Source organism: Brassica napus, chromosome C1 (assembly GCF_020379485.1).
Source record: "Brassica napus cultivar Da-Ae chromosome C1, Da-Ae, whole genome shotgun sequence".
NCBI classification, from domain to species: Eukaryota; Viridiplantae; Streptophyta; class Magnoliopsida; order Brassicales; family Brassicaceae; genus Brassica; species Brassica napus.
Window position 1 is genome coordinate 19,814,383 of NC_063444.1, and position 23,301 is coordinate 19,837,683.

The 23,301-nt window shown below is 36.9% G+C and overlaps 1 protein-coding gene across 1 annotated transcript; it reads right to left on the reverse strand.

The window, feature by feature from the left end:
• Positions 1–19,008: 19,008 nt before the first annotated feature.
• On the reverse strand, positions 19,009–22,978 carry LOC106349072 (receptor-like protein 48). The gene has a single exon (XM_013788968.3). The coding sequence runs from the start codon at positions 21,742–21,744 to the stop codon at positions 19,156–19,158; it is 2,589 nt and encodes an 862-aa protein (XP_013644422.1). The 5' UTR covers positions 21,745–22,978; the 3' UTR covers positions 19,009–19,155.
• Positions 22,979–23,301: the final 323 nt, after the last annotated feature.

Sequence of the window (23,301 nt, forward strand, 5' to 3'; positions counted from 1 at the left end):
GGAATCGGAAACCAGAGCTTCGTATGGTCTCCAAAATAGGATTCGTAGACACACTGATAGCCAATCGGAGGCGACCAAGGACGTTGTCCCTTGGAAGGAATGATGTATGTAACGCCGGCGCCTCCACTTCGCCTCAACAAATCCCTCACCGTCTTGTGAGAGGAGCAAGAATCGAAGACATTCCCCCATGACTGAGCCCGCAGATCACGAAGCAATTCAGGCGGGAGTGGACAGAGCTCCTCGAAGATCCCGCCAGGATGATAGATCGTGGGACGGCAGTCTATCTGGTCGAAAGGAACCTCCCGACTAACTCGTCTCAAAGGTCTTGAGGCTTGGCTAGACGCTTCAGAGCTGCTACCGCTCACGTCACTGCTCCCGACTTCAGCGCGACCCGCGCATTCATCACGGATCATCCTATGAGCATCAGCAACCAGAAGGCGTTGAGATAGGGTCATGTTATCTGAATCCCGAAGAGCGTCTCGATGAATCAAGTCGAAGTCATCCAGTGGACTGTCGGTCGCCCGTGCATCGCTGATCGGACTCAGAGAATCTGCGACGCCTTTCCCTTTTTCTTCTCGCGACAATCGATTTTTGGAGGCATGATCCTAGATTTAGGGGGACGACTACAACCGCCAAACGATACCGACGAGCCTATGCAAGGAGAAACCTATCTAGAGAGAGAAAGTAAAAAGTAGAGAGAAGGGAGAGAAAATGGATACCTGAATCTGCAGAAAGGAATGACGAAAGCGAGGAAGAGAGACCTATTTATAGGAATGACGAAGGCACGCTTTCCGAGCGCAATTATTAGGTCTATGAAGGCCTAAATGGGACTCAAAGGCCGCCTGAATGCCCAAGAACTTACTCGCGACGGTTTGGCTTCTCGCTGAAACCTGTTTTCAACCGGGTCGTCAGACCGGCATCGATTCTTGATCTCTGATTAAACCGGTCTCCGGTTAACCAACAAAACCGGTCCCTGCCTTTTCACCCAAAACAATGTATCGCCCGAGTAAACTGCATCTCATCGTAAAGATTGAGAAGCGAAAGCGCACATCAACGACTCAACATTACTCGAAGCGACTAGAGACGCTCACAGGACGTCATGCGACTAGAAACGCTCACAGGACGTCATGCGACTAGAAACGCTCACACTGACAACTAAGCGGGAAGGGTTGTCCTTTGTATTAGAGCCTGTTCACTACAAGAAAACACACCGAATTCCGACGGAGGTTCCGACGGACACCAAGGTCGTCGGAAATTTGTGACGGAATACTGACAAATTTCCGACCAAATCCAAAAAAATTAAGTCGTCGGAATTTCGTCGGCCATTTCCGACGGAATTCTGACGAAATATGGTTCGTCGGAATTTTCCGACGACTTTTCGACGACATTACGATAAAAATTGTAACCGTTGTAGTCGTCGGAAGTTCGTCGGTATATTCCGACGAATTTCCGACGACATTCCGATTAACAGCAAAGTCGTCGGAATTCCGTCGGTATTTTCCGACGGAATTCCGACGAACCATGTGACCATTGCCGACAAATATATATGACCGTTGTATAGCCGTTTGAGATTGGACAATTCCGACGGAATACCGACGGACTGCTTTACATCCGTCGGAATTTCGTCGGAAAGTCGTCGGAGGTCCGTAAGCAATTTTCTATAAATACAACCCCTCGTCATTTAACTCATTCACACTTCATTCTCTCTTCATTCTCTTTAGTCATAACAATTCCGTGAAAATCATGTCTTCAGAAGTTTATTATCGTTCGTGGATGGATAAACCTCATTTGGATCCGAACACCAATTTGCTTACGGAAGAATACGTTCAAGGGATTGGAGAATTCATGAGGCTTGTTCAACAGCAACCGGATGCAAAAAGTGGTATGTTAAGATGTCCCTGCTCTTCTTGCAATAATAATAAGGTTATAAAAGAATTTGATGTTTGGACTCATTTGTATATGAAAGGGTTTTCACGTAATTATAAAGTTTGGTACCTTCATGGGGAAACTGGTTATGAATATGGTAGTACTAGCGAACCTCAGCCTGTTAGTGAACCTCAGCCTGATATTAGGTTAGAAGAATCTAGAACGGATATAGATTATGGTGTAGGTACTGAGCAGATGGTACATGATCATTATAGAGGGGAAGAACCAAACCCCGAGTCTAGGAGATTTTTTGACATGTTGGATGCAGGAAAACAACCTTTGTATCAAAATTGTAGAGATGGTCATTCAGTCTTATCATCTGCAACTAGATTAATGGGTATTAAGACAGACTATAATTTGGCTGAAGAATGTATGGATGCGATTACTGATTTTGTCAAAGGTATTCTACCTGAGGATAACCTTGCACCGGGTTCATACTACGAGGTTCAGAAACTTGTTGCAGGTCTTCAACTACCGTATGAAGTGATAGATGTATGTATTGACAACTGCATGATCTACTGGAGAGCGGATGAGACACGGAATGTATGCAAATTTTGTGGGAAACCTCGTTATCAGGAGACGAGGGGAAGAGTTCCGATCCCATTCAAAAGAATGTGGTATTTGCCTTTGACGGAAAGATTGAAGAGGTTGTATCAGTGTGAGCGCACAGCAAAAGCAATGAGATGGCATGCAGAGCATTCCACAAATGGTGAGATTAGACATCCTTCAGATGCAAAGGCTTGGAAACATTTCCAGTCAACATATCCAGAATTTGCGGAAGAGAGAATAAATGTTTATCTTGGATTATCTACTGATGGTTTCAGCCCATTTGGAAAGCATGGAAAGCAGTATTCTCTATGACCAGTTATTGTGACACCGTACAACTTACGGCCGAGCTTGTGCATGCGACGAGAGTTTTTGTTTCTCTCAATTCTCGTCCCCGGGCCAGATCATCCTAAAAGATCACTAGATGTGTTTCTTCAACCACTAATATATGAGTTGCAACAACTATGGGCGCATGGTTTTGAGACATACGATGTTTCGCGCAAAGAAAACTTTCAGATGCGGGCAGTACTTATGTGGACAATAAGTGACTTTCCAGCATATGGTATGTTATCTGGATGGACAACACATGGGAAGCTATCATGTCCATATTGTCAAGATGACACAGATGCTTTCCAACTAAAGAACGGAAGGAAAACGTGTTGGTTTGACTGTCACAGACGATTTCTACCACCTGATCATCCATACCGCAGGAGTAAGACTTCGTTTACGAAGAACAAGCAGGTGTTTGATGGTCCACCTGAGGAAGTTAGTGGGAAAGATTTGTTGAAGCAGTTTAGGTATTTTGATGCAGAAAGGACGCCAGATGTAGGTGGACATGAAAACATTCGAGTCAATGCGGTTGGAGAGCTACATAACTGGCACAAAAAGAGTATTTTCTGGGATCTGCCATATTGGGAGAGTCATCTATTGCGGCATAATTTAGATGTCATGCATATTGAGAAGAACTTCTTCGATAATCTGATGAACACAGTCCTTAACATCCAAGGTAAAACGAAGGATAATTTGAAGTCAAGGTTGGATTTAGTCGATATTTGTGATCGTTCTGAACTTCACGTTGATGAGAACGGTACGGCCCCTTTTCCCATTTATCGGCTAGATGGTGCTAGAAAAGAAGAGTTCTTTGATTGGATTACAGATAAAGTGAAATTTCCTGACGGATATGCATCAAATTTGGGGAACTGCGTTGATAGAAGCGAAGGAAAGTTTACTGGCTTGAAGAGTCATGATTGTCATGTAATTATGCAGCGCCTCATTCCGTTTGCTTTTTCAGCATTATTGCCACGTAATGTTCATGAAGCAATTGCAGGTATATTATATTTTTACAATTTAATTTATTTTTATATTTAACAATTATGCTTAGAAAAACTTAATACTTACGAAAATTATGTCTTTTATCTATGTAGGGATTAGTGTTTTCTTCCGCGACTTATGCAGCAGAGTAGTGACTGAAGAGGGTATTAATAATTTGAAGACAAACGCACCAGTCAGCATGTGCAACCTTGAGAAGATATTTCCTCCATCATTCTTTGATGTAATGGAACATCTTGCTATTCATCTCGCAAGAGAATTGGAACTTGGTGGTCCTGTGCAGTACAGATGGATGTATATTTTTGAGCGTTATATGCATCATCTGAAGAAGATGGTCAAAAATCAAAGCAGGGTGGAAGGATCTATAGTGGCACAGGTGATCAATGAAGAAACTGCAATCTTTGCTGAAAATTATTTTCCACCAGAAGTGCATACAAAACACCGAAGACCTGCTCGGCATGATGATAGAGGGGAGAGAGCAACATATCATGTTACTGTCCCAAGCATGTTCAAGGAAATAGGACGACTTAGTGGAAAATTCACGAAGCGGAGACTTACGGACACTGAGCACGCTCATTTGCAAACATATTTGCTCACCAACTGTGAAGATGTTCTACAATATGAGAGGTAAAAATATTTATTCATTTATTGTTAGATTAATATTCAATAATTTTATTTCATATTGATAATATTTTTGTATATAGTGTATATATGGCGGAGTTGCGTATGACTCACAGGCATGCAACAGAAGATGAGCTTCGACAACTTAGAGATAAAGGATTTGCTGCGTGGCTTCGTAGTTATGTGAGTCATATATCATATTACCCTATGCAAATGATTAGTTTAAATTTAATATATATAAACTAATTAATTTTGCAATCATATATGTTTTTAATTTATAGGTGAATGATGGTTTGGCCAGAGGTCTTGTGTTCGATGATTGGATACGCGAATTTGTGCAGGGACCAAACTATGTGGTCAAATCATATCCTAAATTTTGTACGCGAGGATATGCATTCACAAGGAAAGGTCATTCTAAGACAACATATGATGCTGGTGTTTCATCTTCTTCTGGTGACGATGTCTACTACGGCAACATAAAAGAAATATTGGAAATCCAATTTCCTGGAATGGTTGGATTGCGTTGTGTAGTATTCTATTGTGATTGGTATGACACCACCCCAGATAGAGGAGTGAAGATTGATGCGTTTGGTGTTACATCAGTTCATTCGCGGCGGAAACTTCAATATTATGATCCCTTCATTCTTGGTTCGCAAGCTGATCAGGTATGTCAATCTATTCATAATTTTTTACCAATATAATTAATTAATGTTATATATTTTACTAATACTTGTATAATTGATATGTATAGGTGTGCTACATCAGTTACCCTCGGGTGACGTACAGAGACGATCCATGGGTTACTGTAACGCAAATCAACCCAAGAGGACGAGTGGATGGAACTTCTGATGATGATGAACCATTGCAACCAGAGTCTACCAGCAACGCCCAGGCAGTTGAAGATTTGGAAAATGTTCAACTCGTTGAGAATTTGACTGTGTTTGGACATGATGCTGTCGTACATTCAGAGCCGGAAGCCGAGGTTGGGGAGTTTGATGAAGATTCAGAAGATTCTGATTAGTTTTTTTTTTTTTTTTTTTTTTTTTTTTTTTAATGGTCCGTCGGAAATCCCTCGCAATATACCGACGACATAGCGACGACAACAGGTTTCATTGAAAATTGGAAAGGTCGTCGGTATTTCATCGGAAAATACCGACGACATGTTTTTCTATAAAGTTTCAATCATAAAAATCTATAAATTTAGATGCCAAAACTATGAAAATAACACATAATAAGTGTTTAGTATAGTATTAGATCGTAACCGTTCAAATATAACAACTCATTAAAATATTTATGTATGCATATCATTGTTTTCATAACATCTCATCTTAACATTATATACTTATACAATCATATTTATATAAGCTTACACTACAAAAAATGTTGTTGTGTAAAATCGTGTTATAAAACATTTTTATTGTTAAATCTTTATGCAAATACTATATATATTATCAAAGATTTGGATTTTGCATTTAGAAACTTGAAATCAACACCCTAAACACTAAGTCGTCGGAATTCCGTCGGAATATACCGACGGAATGTGTCTGTCGGAAAATACTGACGGACACATTCCGTCGGAATTTCAATTAGCCCGGGAGAACCAAACCGCTTGAAAATTTTCGCGAATCGGCATTTGGTATATTTTAATTATACCGACGGAATACCGACGAACCCGTGTCCGTCGGAATCCTCGGATATAAAAAAACCCTTCTTCTTCCTTCTTCGTTATCTCCGCGGCCTCTCTCTCACAAAACGAAAACACTCCGGCGATTTCTCCCCCTCTCCGGCGATTCCGGCCTTTCTCCACCTCTCTTCACCGGCGAATCCTCTCCTCACCCTCATATCTCTTCCCCAAACCCCAAATCATGTAAGAATCATCCCAAATCTTCTTTTTTATCAATTGTTTAGGGTTTTGGAAGTTGATCTCGGATTTTAGGTTGTTTGATTGAAAATTTTAGGATTGAATGGATAGTTTAGGATATATAAGTTAGGATTGTTGTTTTAGTTTTTTTTGGAACATTTTTTGATTTTTAAAAACGTTTTTTGATTTTTAAAAACGTTTTGTGATTTTTTAAAACGTTTTTTTTTATTTTTAAAAACGTTTTTCAAGTTTCCAGTAATGAAATATATATAATAAAACGTTTTTAAAATTTTTTAAAAATATTTAACAACATTTTTCTATATTTATAAATTTTTTATAATTTTGTATACATATATATATATATATATGTAAATCATGTATAATAAAAATTTTAAAATTTTTTATAATTTTTTATAAGTTTCCACTAATAAACTATGTATAATAAAACGTTTTTTAAAAAAAAAATATAAATATTTAACAACATTTTTCTTCATTTATAAATTTTTAACAACATTTTTCTATATTTATAAATTTTTTATAATTTTGTATAATATATATATATAAAAGGTTTAATAGTTTTTTTTTAAAACGTTTATAAAACCTTTTGTAAATATATAAATGAAAACATTAAAAATAGAAATGATTTGAAAATATGTTTGATGGGTTAATTTTTTTTTTTTAGGGCCGAGGATGAAGCCCGCCCCGCAGCCCGTCTTCGACGTAGTTCGGTGAGCAGTTCCCGTGCATCGGGATCGTCTCATGACTCGGTTCCCGCATATATTCCCGCTCCAGCTCCCTCAGCCCCTCACGCTGCCCCTCACGCTGCTGCTCAACAGGATCCAGGGGTCATGCCGGTTCATCTATTGGTTCAACAACCAGGTCGAGAGCATCTCCCGTTTCTCCAAACCAACCCACGACGAGGCCATAGCACTTGGTTAGTATTTTTTTTATTTGTACCGTTATATTTTTTCCTTTAATTAACTTGCTAACTTGTATTTTTTTTAAAGGTTCACCAAGTCGAAAAATGGCATTAGCCGGAGCATCAACCAGATGATGTACTCCATGCTCCGTTTTGGATATCCAAAGTGGAGTGTGATCCCTTCCGACGAACGAGAGTTGTGGTTTCGTCAGTTCGCGGTATAGTAACTCTTCATTTTTTTAAAGTTTGAACATTTTTTTAAATATATTTACTTATTAAATTGTGTTTGTTTTGTAGCAAGAGTTCAACTGGCACTCCGATCTTACGGAAACAGTCCATAAGAAATTCAACGAAAAGGCCATGGACTCTTACACAAAGCAGATAAACTCGTGGAAGACAGTTTGGCAGAAGAACAAGAAGCCACGGTTCATCAACGGGTCGGTGTGGGAGCAGTTGATAGCTCATTGGGAGAAGGAAGAACTTGTAAGTTTTTTATTATTATTTATCTTTATATTTTTTAAATAAATATTTTATATATTTCTTGGCTAATAATGGCGGTTTTTTTAGATCGAAGCAAATGACGGTAATCCCGTTGATCGTCTACAACTCATTAAGGTGGCTCACACTAACAAGACGACGGGTCAAATTCAGGACCCCGTGATCAAAAGTGTAGTTGATTTGGTGGAAGCTGAAATAGTTTCCCAATCTCAGCCTCTCTCTGATGACGGCGACTCCACGGGAGCTTCAACCAACCTGTCTCTATTGCAAATAAATGAGATGGTTGAAAAGGTAATTTTTTTTATTATTATATTTTTTTAATAATGTCGATTACTTACTTGTCCATATTTACTTACTTTAAATATTTTTGTAGGCGGTTCCTAAAAGGAAAGGAGGCCGTTTAGTTGGGTTGGCCCGTCGTGCTTCTTCGTATCCGGCATCTTCTTCACAAGCTCCGTATGCCGATCCCATGATTCTCGAGGAGCTACATGACAAAGATGAACGGATTGGGGCATTGGAGGAGCAGAACACCACTATCCTTTCCGAGAATGCCACTATCCGTTCGGAGAATGCCACTATCCTTGCTGAGTTGGCATCCCAAAAGAAGTTCAACACCGAGATTATGCAGAAGCTAGATCGTTTGATGTCTTCGAGTTCATCTTAGTTTATTTCGGCTTTTTAAAACTTTCGGAATGTTTTTTTTTTATTTCGGTTTGTATGAATTTTAAACTTTATGAATGTTTTTTTCCTATTTCGGTTTTAATGAATTTAAATTTTATAATATTATTAGTTTTAAATTTCTGATTTTTTAAATTTATTAATATCAAAAAATATATAAAAATGCAAAATTAATTTGAAAAAAAAATGGGTATACACCGACGGACAGTGGTCGTCGGAATATACCGACGGACATATATCCGTCGGAATTTACCGACGAACCTCGTTCGTCGGAATTTACCGACGGACAACGGTCGTCGGTATATTCCGACGACCACTGTCCGTCGGTAAATTCCGACGAACGAGGTTCATCGGAATGCACCGAGGAACACTCTACGTCGGAAGTGTCCGAGGAACGTTCTCCGTCGGTACGTAGTTTTTCCGATGAACTCTGGTCTCGTGTATCCGCATCGTAATATCGTCGGAAGTTCGTCAGAATGACGTTTCTCGGTATTCGTCAGAAAGTCGTCGGAAGTTCTGACGAAATTCCGACGAATTTTTTTTTTCCGACGAAACGATACCGACGGACGGGTTCGTCAGAAATTCGTCGGAATCGGTCTATTTCGACGAATTTCCGACGATTTCGGCCATCAGAATCCCTCTGTTTTCTTGTAGTGGTTATCCGAATAAACCTGACCCACAAATTCACTGAGACCGCCATGCCGCTCACAAGTGAACTGGGGGGGACTTATTGTAGGAGATGGATTACACTCCTCCACAAGGCCCATCGAATAACAGGCCCTAATCCAGCAAGTCGGATCGATTTGCTCGGCTCGGCGGCTAAACCTATCGGCTTGGCCTTAGAGTACTTTTAGCCGGTTGAGTAAGTCGACCAAAAGTGCCCGGCTTGGAGAGAGCCTTGTCCAGGCCCGTATACTCGGCCTCTCGCACCAAGGCCCAAAGAGGTACAAAATTAGGGCATTAGGGGCAGGAGTCCTATAAAAAGGGAAGGAGAAGCAACAAGAGAGAGACTTTTGGACCATTGAACAGACTGAGCGGCTAGATCTACGGTTTAAAACGTCTTTAGCCATCCCATTTCTGACTTCTTCCATCTTAGTCGACTGAATCCCGTTCAAACAGTGAGGGAAGATTGAGAGTTGAACTGATATTCAAATTATTACGTGAGAGATGAAGTACTTCTTGTATTCAGATGGGACAGGTCAAGGAACGTAAGTGACTTGAGATGCAAGAAGATCCTGAAATCCACCACGCCTCTCCTTATATTCCAAAAAGATAGGTCCAGATACGAGAGCCCGGCTAGTTTTGATATAAATCTCGGGAATGGACCATTGAGATTGTTTCCTCCAAGGTTTAATGTTTGAAGTTTTGATGGTGAAGAGCTATTCCCAATTTCAAGAGGACCGTTGAAGCCGTCCCTTTCCAGGCTAAGATGGATCAACGAAGGGATCATGAAAAGAGACGACGGAATAGATCCAGAAAATGAATTTGAACCAATATTAAAGTACTCCAGTTTGGAGAAGCTACTCATGTTAGATGGGAGCCTACCTTCAAGCTGGTTAAAATGAAGGTTGATCGTAGTGTGCTCGCTCAAATTGAGTAGCACATGAGGAAAGTTGCCACTAAGCTTGCTCGATGAAGGAAGCTTTCCAAATAAATTGCATTCAAGAAGTTTCAAAACCCTCAAATTTTTTAAGTTGCCAATTGAATCTGGTAGAGTACCGGCGAGATTATTGGAGCTAAGATCGAGGATCTGAAGATGTTGTAATCTAAACAGACTACTATTTGATCTTAAAGAGCCATTGAGAGAACTGCCCAAGAGATTTAACTCAACAACACTGCCCGTCTTAGGATCACAATTGATACCATCCCAAGAACAGCAATCAGTGTTGTTCCTCCACCTCTGCGTCTTAACAAGTCTCGTGAAGACTTAGAACAAGTCTTCTATGGAGAATTAATTGATGAATGGTCCAAAAAGTCTAATAAGATTAAAATTCAGTAGTGATTTAAAAAGTATCCAAAGCGACAAACACAGTTTTGTCCAAGCCGTGTGGTGTGTGGGTAAAGCGCTGAAACGCTTTGCAGCCACAAATGTATTTTTCTGCCGTGTGTTGTTGTTCAATCAATTGCCCAAACGAGCTGACCACTACAAGGAAACAAGTCTTTGACAGTGTTAGTCAACATTTTTTTAGGTCTTAGTTTCCTTCCTCTCCTAAACCTGTCTTTTACATGTAGTGTGCAGTAGGATTTAGGAAAACTGTTTCTTAAAGAAGGTAATTTGCATGTTGATTATATTTACACCATCAAAGTGCTTTTCATCAAATAATGTTTGTATTTGAAGTTGCACCTACAAATGAGACAAAAACACAACGAATTTAATATCAGAAATGTATATAAAGTTTGTTAACGCCTTTGATGATTTTGCTAGAAGAGTCGACACAAATCAACACAATAATGGAGCAAGGTTCTCCTGCAGTTGACACATAAGCTTTTAAAGGCCCTGTTCGTTTGTACATCTGGAAGATACATCCAGATGGTCTATCTAGATGTCTTATCCGGATGCTCCATCTAGGTGTTGTTCGTTTCTTAATTTTGTCCATGCATCCAGATGAATCATCTGAATGCAACTATGTTCGTTTGCTTTTCATTTTTTAACTTCCATCTACATCCACGTGGACTTGTTAATAAAATGATTAAAATATAATCAGGCGGGAAAATGCGTTTTTCCGATTTTGGCGAGAAAATGTGTTTTTCCAGTTTTGGCGGAAAAATGCGTTTTCTTTTTTCAGTTTTGGCGGAAAAATTCTGTTTTCCGGTTTTGGCGGAAAAAATGTGTTTTCCAATTTTGGCAGAAAAATGCGTTTTTTCCGGTTTTGGCGGAAAAATTCTGTTTTCCGGTCTTGGCGGGAAAATTCCATTTTCTGGTTTTGGCGGGAAAATGCGTTTTTTCGGTTTTGGCGGAAAAAATCAGTTTCCCAGTTTTGGCGGGAAAATTATGTTTTCCAGTTTTGGCGGGAAATGCGTTTTTTCCGGTTTTGGCGGGAAAATTCTGCTTTCCGGTTTTGGCAGGAAAATTGTGTTTCCGGTTTTGGCGAGAAAATGCATTTTTCTGGTTTTGGCCGGAAAATGCTTTTTGGAGTTTGGCGGAAAAATGCGTTTTTTGGGTTTTGGCGGAAAAATGCGTTTTTTTTTTAGTTGACGGAAAAATGCGATTTTTCGGTTTTGGTCGAAAAGTGCGGTTTTACTGGTTTGGCCGAAAAATGTGTTTTTATGGAAATGTGTGTTTTACGTTTTTTTGCGGAAAAACGCATCTTGCGATTTTGGCGGGAAATTGTGTTTTTCAATTTTTTGGAGAAAATGCATTTTTTGGTTATAGCAGAAAAATGTATATGCAAAAAAATAGAATTTAGGGTTTAAAAATAATATTTTGATTTTAAAAGGTCATTTTTGTCATTTATCATTTTGGACTGAACTAGATGCATCTGGATGTCTAGATGCACCATCAAGGCTCATCTTCATTTGAGTGAGAATTTGAGATGAGTTTTTAAAAATTCAGCTGGGTGATCCATCTGGATGTAGCATTATAATGCATAAAACGAACATCGATTTGCATCTTCACCCACATGGATCATCTAGGTGAGCAAACGAACAGGGCCAAAATCATTGTGGGATTGACATGTCAATTAATGAAAAAAGTTGTACTACCAATCAAAACATTTCTTATTTACACATCATCTAAATTTACACATCAACTTGTTAGCTATTCTCAAAAATTTATTTCTTAATTTGATTGCAAATCTTACGTCTCGGTCAGATTCCTTCATCTTCAAAAAAAATTGTTCCATATTCATGTAACACGGTGGCTCAAGACAAGTGGTAGTGATAAGAGATCCATTAAAAATGGGAAGGAAAATGCTTGGGGCGCAAGTCTCTTGCTAGGATCTCGACGTTGGTGGCTTCGTACGGCTTGGATGGTAACTGTGTAAATCTCTGGTGGGTTGTGAAGATTCCAGCATCGAGGGATGTTGAAGAGAGGCAGCTCCGACATCGCTCGTCTATCCTCCATGTCTCGGTTCTGTTACACAACACCAACAAGAGCAAAGATGATTCTATGGACAGCAGATACGATGGATCCTGTGGTGATTGGTTCGCAAGAGGCAGTGGTGGTGACGATCTAAGACGAACGCAAAGTCTTTTCCAATAACGGAGAGGAAGATATAAAGGAAGAACCAAGAACAATACGAGAACTGGAGGAGGAGAAGAGAAGATAAGACAAGGAAGGTGGTGAGAAGCAAGGAAGATGACGGCTTGGCTTAGTTTATGTAGAAGGAGATAGATATACTTATACATGTTATATACGGGTTAGGTTAAAGTGAACAAGAAAAATTGAGTTTTGGTTAATAAAAAAAATAATTAGACAAACCAAAGCGATTAGATTATCTCAAATCTGATATGAATGATAATTGTAATAATACCAGCCGAGAACCTCTTTTTCTAATTGGAAGGAACCTGTTTATATATATGATTTGTTTTTGGATACAAAAAGAAAAATTAATTTGGGAAACAGATAGTGTTAGATTTCATCATTGTGCATCCTAAATATGCTTGATAGTGTTGTTAGATGAACTTTTCTCTTCTCTTGTACATCTGAATATCAAGTTTGGTGGAAAATAACAATGACACCAGTGAGTTGTTAGATTTTATCATTTCAACAAGTGTAGGAATAATGATCAAAATATTGAGAAAAAGCTGGAAAGTTTTTGATACCAAAATTTGTTAACTGAGATCCATCCAATTAGATTTCACTCAGAGATTTTTGAAGAAAATATTTTGCACTTTCACTGAGAAACTGTGTTTTTTTTTCTTTGGGGTATCATAGGCTAAGTTTGAGAAAATGCCTATGTCTTTGAGAACCTGTGTCTTCTTTTTTTGTCACGATGAGAAGCTGTGTCTAGGAGAAGGAAAATCTGTGTTATTCTCTAGAATCTACAAAGAAAAGACGCAGTGACGCATCAAGGAGTTTTCTATTCTCCAATGGGTATTTTGAGCTCACTTTCTCTTTACCCTGTAACATGTGAAATGAATCTTGGCCTTTCAAGCACTGTGACATCTCTGAATAAAGTAATTAATCTTTCAAGCACCTGTAGAATCATACAGTTAGACGTAAGTTCCATTTCTGTATAACAAAGAAATATATATATATATATATATATATATATATTCTCATACATGTTCTATGCTTGATGCACGAATTTGTCTTCTCTGTTGCAGAACATTCTGAGCCAGCTAAGGCAACTACAATATGAACGATTTATTTGGTCACATGAACAATTGCATAGAACCAAGAGGTGTGCGATTATCCAAGTAGAAAGACAACTCTGTATATTTATTTATGGTTTCTGGAGTCATATATCCTTGGTGTCCCGTAACCAACAAAAACATCACTTATTTGAAATTTGTTGCCAGACCTGTCCTCAAGGACGAATGACAGAGCGGAGAAAAGTAACTATAGAAAATCGTAAGAAGAAAACATTAATTAGTAATTAAGTTTAATAAGCCAAACCATGTGGAGAGGAATCAACTTTCTGAATCGCTAGATGATATAACTCGGGGGAAAAAAGGATATAGCTAACCTCTCATTGTTTGGGCGATTTTCAAATAAAGGCCATTACGTGGTTATTGAGACCGATCACCGATGAGCGAAGTTGACGTACTCATTTGAAAATATATTAGTAGATTAATAGAAGGTTCATCAAAGTTACAACGCTCAAGAACCTAAGACAAAGCCGAAATATTCAAATGACTAAAAATATCACCAAATAAATTACTAAAATACAGTATGGACTCATCATAATCTTCTTAAATTTATATAGAAGCAGTCAAGTTTTAAGAACCTAAAATATAAAAACAAAATATAAACATTAACTTGGAAAGAGTGGACATGTTTTCTAAAACCCGTTCTTATGTGCTTACATAAGGTTTGATAAATTTTATCGACCTTTTATTTATCAAAGATAATTATAGTTTCATTAGTATTATATTATATATTGAAAAATGTGAAATTCAGTAGTATATTGTATTAATATGACAAATATATTACTAACAAAAATTACATTTACTTCTAACCACATTTGTAAAGTTGAGGACAAACCAATTTTTTTATAATTTTCCAATCAACTGTCTCACGGTAAATAGCAAAAAGTGTACAGTACATAAAATTTATTTCATGTTATGATAGCCCACGGCGTAGCGCGGGTTTTGACCTAGTAAACTTCAATAGAATCAGAGATATTGCAAGACAACCAAAGCTCGTTTTTTTCCCTATTCAAACGATATGTTAACTAGTTTTTTAAAAGTACTTTAAAAAAACTACTTTTTTGAAAGTTCACAGGAGATCAAAACTATGTGAATACTTGTAACTTTAATAACACATATTTTATGTATTAGAAATAGCTTAAACAATTTTATACAGACCTGTTTAATCCGAATAACTCAATATCACACATGATTTGAGATAGACCAATTCTTAATCTACCCAAGATACAAGAGCTGAGTTGAATTCTCAAGTCACTCACCAATCTTTCAAGCAACGCAGTGAAGACAAACCCTACACTCGTTTCTTTTTCAGTAAAACCATACTCTAAACCTAACCCGAAGCTGAATATATACATATATATATATATATATATATTAGTTGATTTTCCCGTGTTCATGCACAGATATAAATATTTAAAAATTAAATTTATTGTAAATTGTTAGTACTCTAATTCTAATTTTAATTATTAGTAATTTATATGTATGATTTATTTTAAATAATATTAAATTATTTAATTAGACATATAATTTGGACACATAATATCCAGTCGATTTGGTTATTACTTGGGTATATTGAATTGTATTTGTTTCTCTAAGTTTAGCCATAATATCTTTTATGCTGAAATAATTGAAATTTTGATTAATTTTTTTATTTCCATTAAAACTTTTGATTTTGAGAAAAAAATTTAGATTGTTTAAGTTACTCTTTTTTTTTTGGGTTATATTGAGTAACACACATTTCTTCAAATTGAAGCACAATTGCTTTTGATTATTTTTAAACTAAATTTGATCAGTTTTATATATGGGTTAATTTGCCCAATGACTATATTGGGGAAAGTTTTAGTTTTGTAGTAAGTGGGTAGAGAGAGATAGGAAGAAAAAGAAAGAGAAAGAGAGGAAATGGTTAGCTAGTGAAATTTCTTTTTTTGGTCATTAGTTCAAATTTCTCTTTATATATTACATTAGTTTAGTTCTTCATCTAAAAATTTAAATATATTTTTGTAAATTCTTATTTATAATTTGATATTTGTAGATTTGTAAAAATAGTAGAAAAAAATGAAATGATGATAAGTAAAATTTTTATAAACGAACATTACTGGTAAAATTTTGAAAACTCATGAACAAATATCAATATTTTACTTTTTTTTTTGCAAATTCTGATATATGGTGTTAGAGTCATTTCAGGTCTGGAGTAGACTGAAGAGCTGAAGGAACAAGCGTGAAGAAAGGAGCAAGAATTGGAGTCTTTCCCGGCGGAACAATCAAGCGGAGCAATCTGACGGTTGATCCCACTAGGAACAAGCCAGACGATTGTTCCCGACATTTATGGAAGTTTCCATATCTTTCAAAGATTTGCCCTAATCACTTATTCTCTCCTCTGAAGTCGATGGTGTCTCCATATAAACAGCCAACCTTATCTCTATTTTGTTTCTACGCTAGTTTTGCAAGAGACATAGACCTATTCTTGGATAATTGCTATTGTAAGGGAGACGGCTCCTCTTCTTGACAGAGAAGATCATCCTGAACCCTATTGATTTATTTTTGGATTTATATGCAGTATTATTCAGTTATCATTTATGTTTCATCTTGTTTAATGGCTGAGTAGTCGGCTAGCTTATCTAGGGTTCTAGGGTGTTAATCGCAAGGCTAAACATAAATAAGCAACACTATCGTGTCTTCGTTCATCCCGACTCTTAATGCTAGCTCTAACCTGATCACTTACTGCTAGATCTTAGGTTTAATCTGCTCATTAACCGTGCAGTAGGTTGCTTGATATTGAATGAATGAGCTGCGCATCCCTAGTCAGCGAAAGTAGATATTTGGGTGCTCGGAACTAATCGGACTTGATCTCTATTGCTTATAATCGATCATTGATCCAAACGACAGTTTAGGCATCAAGGTCAAACCGCAAAGGGAACAACACCACGACAGTGGACTGTTCTACTTGAGTAATCCGTGTTCTAGATTATGCTTCAAAGCGCTTTAATAAATGTTTGGTTAAGCATTGACACCCGATGAGAAACCCTAGATCGGCTTATCTTTAATATTAAATTTTAATCATCTGAAATTATTTACTTTACTTGCACGTCACCACTTAATTCAAACCCCCACCTTTAGTTTTAGCTAAGTAAAAAACTTATAAGAATAAAGTGTAAACTGATCCTCTGGATTGAATCTCAAATACTACAATTACCACGGTTAACTTGACAGTAGAAAATGTTCAGTTTTAGTGTATCAAATTCGATGAAACTTTATAATTTAGATGTATAAAATATAATTAAAAATATTCTAAATAATCTTAACCATAAAAATTCATATTGGTTATAGATTTTTATTATAGGTATATTATTTTGTATAAAATTTTAAAATAAAAATAAAAATATTAAGCCTTAAACAAATTAATGGTTTATTAAGTTTGATTAAAGTTTATATATTTTTTGTTATGTAGTTTGATAAACATTTATAGAAATTTAAATCAAATTTAAAATTTAACGTAATAAATTATGGAAAAATGAATAAATATCTCAATAGTAGAAGTTATCAAATATTTTTAGTTCATCAAGGATATGTTAGTACATGTTATTTAAATTAATTTTTAGTAATATGAGAAAATAGACTGATACAATTTTTTTTTTAATATTATGTTTTAAAGAGATGATTATTTTTAACATCAAAACTGTTTTTTTCCTTTTTATGAAATAACATTATATATAAAATATGTATTCTTTCCTTTTTGTAAATATAATTTTTGTTTTTTATTATATGAATATTTCCTTCTTATCAGAAATGTTATTTGGAAAAATATGAAAGAGGAAACTAAAATTAAAAATTTAATTGGCATAAATTATTAAATAGTATTTAAAAATGTCAATTAGATATACTATTTTAATGCATTAAAAGTGTCTCTTTAATTAACCATCGTAAGAAATGTTATTTGGAAATATAATTTTCATTAATTACTGAGGCATAAAAACTATTTTTTCCTTGGAGATATAAAAAGTATTATAGTAGGAAAGATGATTTGCCTCTGCTTATCATCAACTTTATGAGCCATTTTCATGATTTGGTCATACACCAACTTCCCAAAATTGAACCTTTTCTGCTGATGAAGCATCTAGAGGAATTTGAGACGCTCTTGATTCATCGCAGTGTAGCTGATCGTAGGGATCCAATTTGAGCAGACAAGCTTGTAGAGCACTTGATTCGTCAAGGTTAAGAACTTAGACTTCACCCAACTTTTAACATGATCATCAGTGAGATATGCACACACTGGATCAATTTTTTTCAGAGCTCCAATCAACATTGTCCTCGAAGTCAGAGACTCAGACTCGGAGAGAACTCCACTAAGGAGCTTATGAAATACACATCGACCTCCATCAGCTCTTTCCTTAGCATCCAAAAGATTCGCAATGAACTCTCATATCACGGTTGGAGAGAAATGATCAGCACGGATCAAAGTATAGATCAATCTAGCTGCACCGGTTACATCCTTAACATCTACAAGCTTCTCATCCGTAAGAGGGAGGCAATGCAGAATGAGGAACTTGCGGATTTTCATGGACTGAGCGCTGAGAGGTTTGACTCTTGGTCGCAACATATCCGGATTCTCATGGAAGAGAGATTGGAAGGTTTGTCGACTACGTGCGACAGGTGGTGCATTGATTTTTTGGAGGTTCGAAAGCCTTGTTTACTGACCGTGCAATCACCACATGATATTTTTCCGTGCTTTGACCTCACTCACACTTAACTTTACTCATTTTGTCATTTTCGTATTGATGTGATGACCCAGAAAACTTCGGTTCCCTAAAAAATTAAGTAATTAAAATTTTGATTGTGCGAGACTCCGACAACTAGATAAACTGAGAGAGATATAATGGACGGAGAATAAAGCCATGTCATGAGGTTTATATGGATATTTTGATAGATTGATTTACGATAATCAGGGCCGGCCATGAGATTTAAGGAGCTTGTGGCGATTTATTAAAAATTTCTATTAAATAAATGTTTTTACAAAAAAATTTCTTTTACAAATTTGGAAACTTATGTTTATGTAGTTTCTTTCAAAAACTTTGGAGCCTGTGGCGAATGTTTCGCTTTAGCATAGCCAGGGCGTCGATGACTCAGTTTGTAAGATGGATCATCAGTTACATATGTAGGTGTGGAAAGTGAGGGTAGCTCAGTGATTGACGTTCTTGAACACAGATTTGGGTCGCAACAAGAATGGAGATGCATAGCATTACAATTGGCGTGTTCTAATAGGTGTTCCTGCGACAAGATTTCAGACACAAAAAAATATAAAGGGAAAGAGGAAATTAACTACACCGAAACACACAGATTATCACAATAAGAGTGGCAAAACAATACAAGGGAAGAGAACTTTTCACGCCATTACAATGGTAATTTAAAACGACATAGAGATGATTATTATAATATAGTAGATATCTTTAGGAACCGGATGCTTATGTTAAGAAAAATAGCGAAAGATCCCCTTGAACCAGTCATGTCTGTATGAAGCCAGAATATGGCCGACAATGAATCCACAGAATACACCAGGTACATAGGCTATTGCAACAGCAATCCAGCTCAATACTTGATCTTCTTCTTCATCTTCTTTATCTTGGTTTAATGTGCCTTCTTCTTCTCCACTGCAGATCTTATGAAGAGGAGCACCACATAGCCCAGGATTCTGTAGGAATGAAGAACTATCCTGGGTTTGAATTTGAGTGCCTTGTGGTATTGGACCTTCGAGGTTGTTGTAAGAGAAGTTCATCCACGCCAGAAACGTTAGTTTCCCGAGCTCCGGTGGAATTTTGCCGGATAATCTGTTTTTAGATAGATCTAGTGATTGGAGATTGGTCAGGTTCGAAAAAGATGGTGGTATACTGCCTATGAAAGCGTTGTTTGACATGTTGAGCACATTCAACTCCTTGAGTAAACAAATAGATTTTGGGATATCTCCTTCAAATCTATTTCCTGAGACATCGATGATTTTGTAGATGCTGAAACTACTACCAAGAAACTCCCTCTCCGAACCTTTGTTAGCCAGAACCACCGACTTACGATAGTTTAAAAAAGTTATTCCTATAAACCTTTTCTGCTTGTTATCTGGCGTGTATACACCAGATGACATTTCACTCCAACCAGCAAAGTAATCCAACGGCAAGGCTCCAGTGAAGAGATTTTTAGAAATATCAATGATTCGCAGTTTGGAGAAACTCGGAGAACTCCTTGGAGAATATAGTGACCCATGGAACTTGTTTGAACGAAGGACAAGAATTTGCAAACCAGGCAATAATCTCAACCGAAATGGAAACGTGTCGTTGAACATGTTGTCTTCAACGTTGAGAAACTCAAGATGAGTGCAATTAATCAGAGACTTGGGAAGCTCTCCTGATAACTGGTTGCGACCAACATCAAGTGAAATCAAGGCAACGCTGACAGATTCCTCCGGAAATTTTCCAGAGAGGCTGTTATTCCGAAGATGCAAGATCGAAAGCTTAGTATTGAAATTCTCAAAACACCGAGGTATAGAACCGCTGAAGTTGTTGTTGGATAAAACCAGTACATCAAGAGAAACCAGTTCGCAGATTGTTGTCGGAATCTCTCCTGAAAACTGATTATCGGAGGCTGCAAGAAACGTCATAGATTGTGGTAACAAAGGAAATGGAACCTGGAAAGAGTTTGAACTTATATCCAGCATAGATATTTCATTTCTTTGAAAAACATCCGCTGGTCCATCAAAACCAGTAAATGAATTCAGAGAAAAGTCTACATACGTCAATCCTGGGAGACTCCATAACCACGCTGGTACTTTCCCTTTTATTTGATTCTGAGAAATATCCAAGTTAAACAAACTGGTTTGCGTTCGTAGAAACTTTGGAAACTCAGAAATATTGCAGGAGGCTAGAGCCAATGATCCAATGGGTGAGACCAGATGGAGAGTTGAACTGAACTTCACAGTATTTCGTGAAAGACTTAGTAAGCTAAGTGACTCGAAATGTGAGAAGAGACTCATATCGACTATACTTCTTGTATTAAGAGTGGAGATGTCAAGGAACGTAAGTGACTTGAGATGCAAGAAGGTGCTGAAATCGACCTCGTCCCTCAAAGTGTCCCAAAAAGAGAGGTCGAGAGAAGAGAGACCGACTAGTTTTGATATAAATCCCGGGATAGGCCCACTGAGCCTGTTTCCTCCAAGGCTTAAAGTTTGAAGTTTAGATGGTGAAGAGAAATTCCCAATCTCAAGGAGACTGTTAAAATGATTCCTTTCCAGTTTAAGATGGATCAACGAAGGGATCATGAAAAGAGACGACGGAACAAATCCAGAAAATAAATTCGAACCAATATCAAAGTACTCCAGTTTGGAGAGGCTACTCATGTTAGATGGGAGCGTACCTTCCAGCTGGTTGGAAACAAGGTTGATCGCAGTGAGCTCGGTCAAATTGAGTAGCGCATGATGAAAGTTCCCACTGAGCTTGCTCGATGCAACTAGCAACTTTGTTAGTTGTTTTAAGTTGCCGAGTGAAACTGGTAGTTCACCGGTGAAACCATTACCATCAAGTTCAAGAACAGTGAGATCAGAAAGATTTCCAAGCGAAGAAGGAAGCTTTCCAAATAAATTGCATCCAGAAAGTCTCAAAACCCTCAGATATTTGAGGTCGCCGATGAAATCTGGTAGAATGCCGGCAAGATTATTGGAGCCAAGATTAAGGCTATGAAGATACTGTAGTTTAAACAGACCACTACTAGATCTTAAAGAGCCATTGAGAGAACTGCCCCAGAGATTTAACTCAGCAACATTGCCCGTCTTAGGATCACAAGTGATACCATCCCAAGAACAGCAATCACTGTTGTTTCTCCAGGTCTGTGTCTTCTCGTCAGCAGCCATCCCACTGAGTGGGAACTCACTCTTGAACTCCCAAAGAGCATCCCTCTGGTCTTGACGGCACAAGTGCTTAGGAGGTGAAGAACCGCAAACAAGTATTGAGTGAGAAAGATAAAATATTAAACACAAGCTCCATACTATTATCTTCCTCGCACAACAAGAATGCATCGTGTTTTTTTTTTCTTCTTTGGTTTTCTTTTATCTTTTTTTCTTTGTTTTTTGTTTTGTTTTTGTTTTTGTTTTGGCGGTGAAAGTGGAGAAAAAGCTAGACTTATATAACAAGTCTCCTGTGAAGACTTTTTGTACAATCAAGTCTCCTCTGAAGAATTAATTGATGAATGGTCCACCAAGCCTAAGTAAATGAAAGTTCAAGAGTGATTTGTCCTTGCATGGTATACAAAGCGACAAACACTGTATTGTCCACGCCGTATGGGTGGGGGTAAATCGCTGAAACGCATTGCAGCCACAAACATAATTTTCTTTATTCCCACTCTTAACGGGTCAATGGTAGAGAGTGACAGTGAAATTGACGATGGCCTCTACAAGGAACAAGTCTTTGCCGTTGCTTAAAGAGAGGGAGCTTTATCGTTGGACCTCTATTTATGAATTTTCTGAAAATTGACATGTGTTCTCATTTCTCATGGAACCTGTTTTGGTCAACAAGCATTAAACTAAATTAGTAATTCTCTCTCTGTCTCTCGTACACAAACTCATATGTTTTGGTCGATAAGAATTAAACTAAGTTAATAATAATGATCTCTTTCAACGGTAATGCGTGTTGACAATTAAGTACCTCAAGGGTCTGAGTTCTTACACTAACTTCAACATCAATTAATTCCACATGCCCATTTGTCAACTTTATTAATACTAGGGGGTTTTCCAGGCTACGCCCGGATTTTTTCCTATAATATTATTTTAATTTTTATATTTATATTTAAAAAACAAACAAATATGATATACACTAAAACTTGTTATAGAATTATAAACATAAATGCAAATTTGAAATAATTTGTTGTGTTTTATTGGAGTTTTATGTAGGATATTTGTAAGATTAATAAAAAGTTAACTGAATTATAAGTTAAAATCTATATATATTCTTTATCTTGAATATTTATTTTTATGTAAAACAATTGTAAAACTTATAATTAGTACTGTATAAATTTTGATTGGTTTTAAAATTATTAAGTTTCATTTTTGTATTTGTCTTTAAAAGAAAGTACCACCGACTTGTATACCGGTTCTTTATTTGTTGTCTTCAATTTATCGTTTTAACCAAAATAATTTTGTCAACCTTTTTAACCAAAATTTAAATTTAACATTTATTGTTGCTATTTAATTTCTGTGTTTTTTTTAAGTTGGTTTGTGATAGAAAGAAAATTTTGCTTCATGATTTGAAATATTTTTAGTTGTAAATTTATAGAAGGTTTACTTTCTTACCGTTGTTGATGTAATATTAATTTTACAGTTACTTATTTAAATTATTTAATTAATCAGAATTTTTGGAAATAATTTTGAATATTAATACGACTATTTGATGTTCTAGATTTTTTTTCTGTTTGCTGGGTAGTGTTTGTGTGCTCGGTCATCCCTTTATGCAAGGCTGAGATACTTGCTCAAACATGGTCTTGAATGACCTCCCGAAAACAGGTATGAGTGAGGACTTCAAACCCAACTTAAAAACTTTCTGAAATTTATAAATGGTAGATATATACAAAAATTATCACT

Coding starts and splice junctions, on each gene's coding strand:
- LOC106349072 (XM_013788968.3), bottom strand. CDS start 21,744: ATGCATTCTTGTTGTGCGAGGAAGATAATAGTATGGAGCTTGTGTTTA.